The sequence below is a fragment of the Leptodactylus fuscus genome, chromosome 3, assembly GCF_031893055.1.
Source record: "Leptodactylus fuscus isolate aLepFus1 chromosome 3, aLepFus1.hap2, whole genome shotgun sequence".
Lineage (NCBI taxonomy): Eukaryota > Metazoa > Chordata > Amphibia > Anura > Leptodactylidae > Leptodactylus > Leptodactylus fuscus.
The window spans coordinates 67,141,961-67,152,214 of record NC_134267.1 but is presented as its reverse complement, the minus strand read 5'-3'; the positions used below and the strand labels follow the sequence as shown (position 1 = coordinate 67,152,214).

General features: G+C 41.6%; 1 protein-coding gene across 2 annotated transcripts; it reads right to left on the bottom strand.

Annotated features, from left to right (window-relative positions):
• Window positions 1–5,920: 5,920 nt before the first annotated feature.
• On the bottom strand, window positions 5,921–9,742 carry C3H6orf120 (chromosome 3 C6orf120 homolog). Of its 2 annotated transcripts, none has more exons than XM_075266599.1 (2): window positions 9,643–9,742; window positions 5,921–6,573 (listed from the first exon to the last, which is right to left on the bottom strand). In XM_075266599.1, the coding sequence occupies exon 2, from the start codon at window positions 6,564–6,566 to the stop codon at window positions 6,006–6,008; it is 561 nt and encodes a 186-aa protein (XP_075122700.1). In that variant the 5' UTR covers window positions 6,567–6,573; window positions 9,643–9,742; the 3' UTR covers window positions 5,921–6,005. The 2 variants fall into 2 exon arrangements, with proteins under 2 accessions (XP_075122700.1, XP_075122701.1); XM_075266600.1 differs by having other exon boundaries at window positions 5,921–6,570; window positions 9,643–9,733.
• Window positions 9,743–10,254: the final 512 nt, after the last annotated feature.

Below are 10,254 nucleotides of genomic sequence, written 5' to 3'. Positions count from 1 at the left end.
TAGACAATACACGCAATAGTGGCCCCTGCCAAAAAAGACGCCCTAAGCATCCCTACACACAGAAATATAAAATAGTTACAGGTGTAAGAATCTGGCGACTTTAAGAATAAATTATTTTTTTTGCAAAGATTTGGATTTTTGTTAAGGGGTTAAAATGTAAATAAAACTATAGAAATCGGGTACCCCAATTTGTACCGAAATATAGAATACAGGTGACATGTCATTTTGGATGAAGAGGGAACACTGTAAAAACGAATCCCATAAGAAAGTCGCACAAATTTACCTTTTCTCCAATTCTACCTAATTCAGAATTTTTTTTTTCCGGCTTCCCAGTACAATTTGAAGAACAATTTGTCGCGCAAACATTAAGCCCTCAAATGGCTCTGTGAGTGTAAAATTAAAAGGTATGGGGTTTGAAAGGTGGAGAGTCTAAAACAGAAATCGAAAAATTCCTCCAGCAGAAAGGAGTTAAAAACCTCACCAAAAATTCTTTAAAAAGATGTTTAACATAAAACTTGATATTTAAAAAAAAAAGTTATTAAAAAAAAATCTGACACTTTGCCTTGTTGTGGTTTTTGCACAGCAGCTGTAACCGAGTGTTTTAAATTTCTCACTAATCCAGAATAGTCATACGCTATTTGCATCTCATCGCTACCCCCTCTTTTAATAAGAAAGGCTATGTACTTATTAACCCATTCACCAACCTGTCATTGGGGTTACAGCTGTACAAGCCAAATTTTCATTATTTATTTTAACTTAAATCCAATTACAGAAAGTGATTTTTAGCTCAAAATACAAATATTTCAAGAATAATAATAATAAAAAAAATCTCTTTAAAAGGTGTACATATAGCCTTTATCTAGTATCTTGAAATGTTTTATTAGTTGCACGTATTGTGCGGTGCTTAACACTCCTTTTGGGTTTTTTTTCTTTTGGGTAAAATTAGGCAAAACCTCAAAAGCTGCTTAAAGCCCAGAATCAAGAGCGTAAATGGCAGGTGGACAATAAATGTTTTTTTGTGGTTTATGAGGCTTTATAATGGTGCTTGGGACCACTTTTTCAACTGAATGGATTCTGCTGCTTGGAAATGATTTAAAATTTTAACTAAAGATACAAATGTCACATTCTTAAGAGATTTCTGTGTTTTTCATTGTTGAATTGTCTTTCTGAACTGCATAGAGCCACAATGGGAGGCTCGTGTTTGTAGTCACTACCCACTCTGGACATTTCAGTTGCCCATGGCTGTGTTCACATCTGAGTTGGAGTACCTATTACAGTTTCTATCTCACATGTCAGACTGTACACGGTTAAGAGGATGAATACCCGGCTGATCTTGTTATAGTGAATGGCCATTAGGTACTGCTCATGTTCACTAAACAGTATAGATACATACAGAACCCAAGTCAATGGTGTCTATCATGCAATTGATTTTTTTTTTTTTTTTTTTTATTACTGCATCAGGTCTACTTTTATACATACGAAAAAGAAATTAGAACCCGTATATAGTTGTCGGGCCTATATAGGCTAAAACAAATAGTGTTGAGCAATTCTTATCACACTGGTAGGACTACACAGTAAGGGAAGGGTTAAAAGTTAAGTCCACTTTTGATTATTCATAAATAGTGTAAGTGAAGTGAACAGAATTTACAATATAGTTCACTAATAAAAAGTGCCTGTGTTTCAACTCTTACTCCTGGCATCACTACGTGATTATGTCTTGTACTTGAGGTACCTATGGAGCAGGAAGAGAAACAGAGGAGGCCATCTACAGCATTAAAGGGAATCTGTCAGTGTCCTAAATCATCTATCATTAAAATGACATTTTTTTTTGTCCCTAACACGTAGGAATAGCCTTAAGAAAGGATATTCTTCTCCTACCTTTAGATGTCTTCTCTGCGCCGCCGTTCGGTAGAAATCCCTGTTTTATTTGGTATGCAAATGAGGTATTTCGCAGCACTGGGGGCGGTCCTCAGCGCTCAAACAGCACTGCGGGCGTCACCAATGCTGTGAGAGAAATGTCCAGCAACGCCTCCATCTTCTTCTGGAACGCCCTCTCCCTGTGTCTTTTTCCATCCTGGGTTTCAATCTGCTAGGCCCTGGCAGAGCCGACTGCGCATGCCCACAGGCCACAAGAAAATGGCCGCTTTAATCCCTTTAAAAACGTGCCCACAATTTTAAAAAAGCCAAAAAACCCTTAGTACTTACATCAAACTGTTCTCTAATGCTCCCAGCGCCTGCACAGTTCTCCAATGAAGCTGAGGATGTATATCATGGCTTGACTGTGCAAGTGCCGGAGGTGGATGCACACTGAAGCAGAGGTGTCCTTCTCTGGCTTCAGTGAAGAACTGTGCTGGCGCAAGGAGTACAGTGGAAGGGCGAGTATAATAAGCTTTTTTTCTTTTTATTGCGGGCACTGATGGCTTTATTACAGGGTGATTTGGGACATTAAACCTCTGGTCCATAAGGGCTTATGGGTGGTTTAATGTCTCAAATCAGCCTGACAAATTCCCTTTAAGGCTGAGGCCCCACATGGCGTTTTACAGTTAGAGCAAAGTGTTAGGGATTCTTATCAAACAGGAAACCTCTACAAAGTTTCTATCTAAAGCGCCATGTTTTTTCCCGCAGCAGGGAACCACATGGAGCCTTAGCCTAAGGTCCCTTGCAGATTACTGTGGAGTACATCAGTGTGCTATCTGTGTAGTTCATGGATAGCACACTGACTCATTCTTTTCTATGGGCCCGTACACACGCCCATGCAGGCTGCATCAGATAGGACAGGTCCTATTCCTATCCTATTTTGCAGCCTGTACTTCTGTGGATCCTACTAATTTAATGAAAGGAGCCACAGAAGCACGGGGGACATGCGGGGACATCCCTGTATGTAGCCCATGCTTTTAATTCAAGGCAGGCCAGTTGCAGCACAATCGTGTGCAACCTGCCTGAAAGACATTTCTGTTGAAGGCTACATAAGTCACCCTGATAATCCAGCTGTGATGTGAAAGAAAACTGCTTTGATGAGCTCCCTACTCCATAGACTTCTATGGTATAGATTTGATTAGTGGAAAGATGCACCAAATAAGTCACTTTTTTTTTTTTAATTTAAATGAAGTATATTTCTAAGTTTATCCTCATCAGCACTAGGCAAAAAAGTTTCATTACTTGCTGTAACACGACCATGCCAAAGTCTGGCATATAGTCCAAGCCTGACTGGATAACTATCCTACAAATAGTCAGCATTGTCCACAATCCTGGTAATGAAAGACAGAACTAATGCTAGATCATTTATTTCCACACTATGTCCATGCAAAAAAACAAAAATGGCCAGGTACTGATACCTTTCTGGCTCTCCTCGGGCTTACAATAACATACATCCCATAGACTGACATTTGATAAAGAAATTGATATTGGTATAAAATGCTGCTGATAAAGTAAATGTCCATATTCCTGCTTACAGGTAGAAGAAATCTATCTGGACGAACCTACTTTACAAACATTTAGGGCCTAATGATTGGCTCTATTTACAGATAGAACTGTACCGCTTAATATAAAGCATACCTCATATAATAAAGGCTTAGAAACAAATAGTACAGGTGGTCTTACACGACCCTAACTTAGGGGTATTCCCATGTACATAATTATTTTAAAATTTGTAGATAACTAAAAGTTAAACATTTTTGCAAATATAAGTAATTAAATATTTTGAGTTTTAAAGATTTTCTCTAAATATCTTGTGGTCACAGTCTGTTGTCTTGATCGGTTGCCAATGGGTACGACCATGAATGTAGAATCTTTCTAAGGCCAGAAAGTCAGCTATGATTTCCTTATTGTGGCCGGGATATCTTCTCATACATGTAGTGTCCCTTCCTGATCACCGAGCTGTAATAAGAAAATCATGGCTGGGTTTTTGATAAGACCATAGAAAGTTTCTGCATTTGTGATTGTATCCATTGACATCTGATCAAGACAACAGACTGTCACCACTAAGATGGTTAGAGGAAATCTTTAAAAAGCTGCAGAATTTTAATTGCTTATATTTGGAAAACTGTTTAACTTTTAATTATCTATAAATATAGATATGATTATGTACATGGGAATACCCCTTTAAGTCCGCAATTGTGGGTTCTCAATTGCGGACCATTTGCAGACACATTGTATTCAGTGTGGGGCAACACGGTGGTTAGCACCGCAGCCTTGTGGCGCTGGAGCCCTGGGTTCGAATCTTGCCAGGAACATCATCTGCAAGGAGTTTGTATGTTCTCCTAGTGTGTGTGTGTGTGTGTGTGTGTGTGTGTATTTCTTCCCATTCTACAAAGACACTGATAGGAAAATAAATATATATTGTGATCCCTATATAGGGCTCACAATCTACAACCCCCCCCCCCCCCCCCCCCCCAAAAAAAAAAACAAAAACAAAAACAAATCCATTGTATTCAGTGCAGCCTCTTACACCGCCGGATATGTTATCCGTGGTGTGCCGTGACCGGGGTCCACACTGAATACCGCAGGTCCGCAAAGTCATGGACATCACGGCCTGTCCCATAGAACTCTATGGGCACGTTCGGAAGGACACAGACGTATGCGGAATTACTTTTTGGAGTGAAATTTAGTGTTACTGATCAGCAAATTGCAGACCGCAAAAACCACTACGGTCGTGTAAGACCAGCCTAAGAAATAGGTTCCCTTCTTTGCTTATTAGGTCGTCTTATTCCTCACTCCTTTATCACGACTGACCACAACCTCTGTATACAATCTCACTCCCAGAAAATTCGGAATGTTGTCACTGACTAATTGATTTATTGTAATACTGTAATTGATATGCGTAATTTGTTGCATATTTATTTTCTTAGCAATTTAACCGCTAGATGTTTGGTAAATTAGAGGAGCTTCACTGCTTCTGACTATAGCAAACGGCCATTTATTAAGGAGTTGGAGCAGGACAGTGACTTGGTGGGTTTTCCTACCAGCTCTGGTTCTTAGTTACTATGTGGAGAAGCTAGAGTTTGTAGCAGCCCTCTTTGTAGACTTCTATGTTAGAAGTAATGCTGCCTTGATATATAGAGGACAAAACTTTAAAATATGAAACCTTCATATATTTGTCAACTATTCATTAGTGAAAAGACGTTTTATAACTAGAGATGCTTTTGAGAGGTTCCTATACCTGGCTTTGGGGCTACTACACTACTCACATGTGTATTGTGCAGCTGGGTAAGTTTAGAGTCCAAAACCTGCCAATATCCACTTCCGCCATGCTGGTTTTTGTGTTTCCTAACTTTGAACTTGGGGAAATGATTCGGAGAGTCCCTTTTGGCGACACAAATGAAGTAGAAGACTGTATATCTCACTTCACTGTTAAGTGAACCAAACTGTACTGTGCCAAGCTTCATATGGGAAATGCATATTCATCCTTTGTTCCTAGAGTAATCCTGAACCTCTTTCTGGTACGTACCAACCTCTTTTCTAGCTAATTCCCAAAGTTGTTGGCCTTCTCAGTATCTTCAGACAGTTTAGAGATGAGCGAACACTGATCCGAACAGCACGCTCCCATAGAAATGAATGGAAGCACCTGTGACGCTGACTTTGCTGGCGGCCGGCCGGCGTCACAGGTGCTTCCATTCATTTCTATGGGAGCGTGCTGTTCGGATCGGCTGATCCAAACAGTGTTCGCTCATCTCTATTTAGTATACTTTCATGTAAGCATATTAGTGAGGCACCACCACAGATGAGTGGCCCTGTCGTGGCACAGTAACCCTTTTATTTTCATGTATCGAGTATGAATAAACAGTAAACAGGAACAAAGTGTTAGATACATTTGTGAGGACTTAGTTAATCCTACATCACCCATCATTTTTATCTGATTTTAGGTGTTTTAATGTAAAATACAGAAAATATAAAAGCTGCTGAATCACATTTTACATCCTGAACTTTGTCCTTTTATTGATTTAAGAAGATTCCAGTTCTTTTAAGTATAAATTTGAGTATTTATGATCAATAGCAAAGAATAGCACTTAGAAAAGTATCTCTAGAACAATCTTGAGAATTCCTATTAATATAGTTCGTAGCATCGATTCTTCCTCCTGAGATGTATCCTGTTGGGCTGGTTTTTGTGTTTTCTGGCTTGCCTCTAGGTGTTCAGGGTCATAAGAGGCTTCAGCAAAAGGGTCTTCTTGAACAGTTCTATCGTAATATACTTTAATTTCAAATTCACTCTCAAGATAAGACGGATGCCCATAAATGCTGATGCCCACTGGCCGGTTGAATTTGTCTGGGACAATTATTACATCCAGGCCACATGTCGTAGATTGGAGGTCATAGTCATCGAAACTGGGATTTAGTGTTGAATCAGAAACGTAAATATCGGCATCGCCTTTTAGGCTTCTCATTTCCAGTATTATCCGTCCTTCATGGTTAAGTCTCAGGTAACTGTAGTTTCCTGCACCTATTTGTCCTTGGACCACATGAAGGAGCATCCATTCTTCTGGTATTTCGTCATCTGTGAAGCATTCAATGCAGGATACAGTACACAATGCACACAATGTAAGAAGGCCTTTTTCCCAGTCGGTCAGCATCTCTCTACTGAGTTTGACATGAATATGGTAAGAGGAGGAAAAAAACAAAACACAAATTATATTAAAAAACAAATAAAAGCTAACTTTTTCATACTTAAAGGTTTCAATGCACGGACCCACACTTCTGTTTAGATTGTTGGCCTATGGGGATAGCGGAGTGTGTGTGGTCACTGTCTGACTACTCCTTTTTTCAATACTGACGTGATGGAATCAAAATGGGCCAAATGTTTATACCACACTATGTGGTTATGCAATAAGGCCTGGTTCACATCTGTGCATGGGTTTCCATTTGGGAGAGTCTGCTTGAGGACCCCCCAAATGGAAACCTAATCCGCATAAAAAAGCAGTTACCTTGGGAAACCTGTGGATCCTATAGACTATAAATAGGGTCTGTGTAGGTTCTGCATGAAAAACGCAGGGAGAAAAGTGCAGATTTTCTCTCCGCATTTTTCATGTGGAAACGGGAACAGGACTCGAATGCAGATGTGAATCAGGCCTGAGATGAAAATATCCCTTTAAGAGTCTAGTATATTTCTGGTTTCAATGTCTGATCACTGGGACCATGAAAACAGGGGACATGTAGGGCTAGGTGATTATAAACTAAATCCATATCACAATTACATGAGCATTTTACCTCAATTCTGATTAATGAGTATTTTAGGACACTCCCCTTTTTACATGACCCTTAATTTTGGTTTCAGCTATTCACATATAACCAATCCTGATACAACTAGTGACATCTTTTAGGCAATAGTATTGTGAGTGAATGATGGTGCGAATGCAAAAAAAAAATTATGTCAGCAAGTTCACAATGATTAATGGAGATGACTTATGATGAATTGCTCAGCCTTAGGGACACATGCCCTCTCCCCAACTTGAATTCTTGAGCCCATGTTTGCTGCTGCTCTATTAAATCCTATGGTACTGCTGAATATAGCCAGCTCAGACAGTACACAGCTGGGTGGCGATAGCCTTAAGGTATGTCAACAGGGCAATAATACACAATAGAAAAACTTGGTAGGTATTTTGCCATGGGTTTATATGAGCCAAGCTATGTGTGGCCATGTTGTGCTGAAATATGTGGCCAGATGCAAGTAGACAAAATTCTTGTTAAAAATAAATAAAACAACATGTGAACTTACTCAAAGGGAGTATACCCATCTAAGACATTTGTTCTAGCCCCAGAACATGCCATATGCCAAGTAACAGGTCCCACTTATCTCAGGTAGGACAGGGATGGTAGCCTCTCATACTAGAGATTGAAGCGGACCTGTATCTCTCAGCCATAGCATACCTGTGGATATACCATGAGGCTGAATTCACTCATATGTATGTTACACACAAATCTGACTGCTCACTATAATGGGTGACGCGTGTTATAAAATCAGAACAAAGTAGTATATGTCATGATATTCTGTGTGGGCTAATAGATGAACCTGTGAATATGCCCACCAACTATAATGTGCCACTCAGACATGAACGATAGGCCTCGCTCACATGACAGCTAGACATGTGACCTCTTATTTGAGCTTACCATCACAACAGCTGTTTTTTTTTTTCAACCTGTGGCAGTCTGAATGTATGTGTGTACTTAACAGATAGTGAAAACAGTAAAAAAAACAAACAAAAAAACAACTTACATACACCTTAATGTATTCATTTTGGCTGCAAATATTAAACAGGTTGTCCAGGAATTGGACAAATCCCAGAGGAGGCTCAGGGAAGGTGAAAGATCGTACTCGCATGTCCCAGGCGCTCCAGTGTCTGCTTGGGCAGGTGCCATATCCTTTGTATCTGGAAATCCTGTGCCACACGTGACCTGGTGACGTATGTGATATCACTGGTTCCTTTGCAGCCTCTCATTGGCATCAGCCATCAAGTCTGAAGCAGGACTTCTGGCCATGAAGGCATAACACACGCCTGAATTGGAGGCGAAGCATTTGGGATAGGTGGATAGGATTTCTTTTTCTGTTACACCTTCTCCAGCCTCCTCTGGGATTTGTCTTATTCCTGGACAACCCATTTAAAATCACTTTGTTACACTACCAAAGGTTGCAGTGTAGCTCTGGCCTTAGGCCTCATGTACAAATCGGTTTCAGGTTTTTTATGTATGAAAAATGGATCTGAGCGTGTTTTTCATGAATCAGTGCGACTGTGACACACAGATAATCACACATATCAGTTATTAAAAAAAAAAAAAAAAGTGTGCCTTGCCTTGGTAATGTTCCAGAGCAATCAATGCTGTTAGTTTCAGTAGCGTCAGGAGGGCGGTGTCAGGCAGGGGGTGTGATTGTGAGCTCTGGCTGCTTCTGATTGGAGGTCTGAATCACATGCCCCCTGCCTGACACCGCGCTTCTGACAATATACAGCTGAAAACAGCGCCTCAGGCACCAAAACTACCTGGGATTTTTGCTCAGGAATGGTGGGGGCTAAAGAGAAAATTACATAAATGCTAAAAAAAAAAAAAACAAAAAACAAACGGTGGAGCAGCGACTATTAACATGTTAAGAACTGGAGATGGTGAAAGGTCTTCTTCTAAAGACTCAGTGTCCAGCTGCAGAAAGCTAACATAAGTGTGTGCATGAGGCCTGAGTACTATGTGACAACAGATCCATAGCCTTAATCTCCAGGATTAGGACGATTTGTGCTCCTTTCTAGGAGTCTTGGACTTGCTCCCGATTACCTAGAGAAGCAGTGCTAAGTGGTTGTCACCTCACACTGAGCCCCCACATGGATGAGGAGCCCTGGAAGCAGCTGTCACCAGAGCTGAAAGTTTTCGGAAGATTTGCTATCACTTTAGTGGAGAAGAAAGGTCCAGCGCAGCAGCACATGCACTACAAGGCTCAGCAGGCTGCTGTATAGACGCCACATAACCATGCGGTAGGGGGCGCTCCTATATACGCCCGCACTGCGACCTTTCCCCTTTACCGAGTCTGTTCACACTGTACATAAGGAACTGGGAGCAGAATGTAAACAAGAGCAGGATCCGGCCAGCACAACACGTCCCGCCATTTCCCTGCAGCATTGCCACTGTCTGGTGCCCTGTGAGCCATAACATGCCACAAGCAGCACTCACCATAGAGGAGCAGCAATCCCCCCCGAGGAGAGCCGTACAGCCCGCCTATAACAGCTCCGTCCTGTCAGGGCAGCTGCTAAATCCTACTGGGCTAAAGGACTTCCGGTGACGTCATAACCATGTGATCGGACTCTGGCGTGGGCGGAGCTATTCAGGAGAGTGCCGAGTTACACAGGGAAAAGAAGCTGCAGTGAGTGGAGACTGGAAGGTAAGATGGAGGGAAGAGACAGCATGTGTAAGCAAGAGGCTGTGTGTGAGCATGATAGTGGGGAAAGGGGGGTTCAGGCTGTGTGTGAGCATGATAGGGGGGAAAGGGGGGGTTCAGGCTGTGTGTGAGCATGATAGGGGGGAAAGGGGGGTTCAAGGCTGTGTATGAGCATGATAGAGGGGTTCAGGCTGAGTGTGAGCATGATAGAGGGGTTCAGGCTGAGTGTGAGCATGATAGAGGGGTTCAGGCTGAGTGTGAGCATGATAGAGGGGTTCAGGCTGAGTGTGAGCATGATAGGGGGGAAAGAGGGGTTCAGGCTGTGTATGAGCATGATAATGGGGTTCAAGGCTGCGTGTGAGCATGATACTGGGGTTCAGGCTGTGTATGAGCATGATAATGGGGTT

Coding starts and splice junctions, on each gene's coding strand:
- C3H6orf120 (XM_075266599.1), bottom strand. CDS start 6,566: ATGCTGACCGACTGGGAAAAAGGCCTTCTTACATTGTGTGCATTGTGT.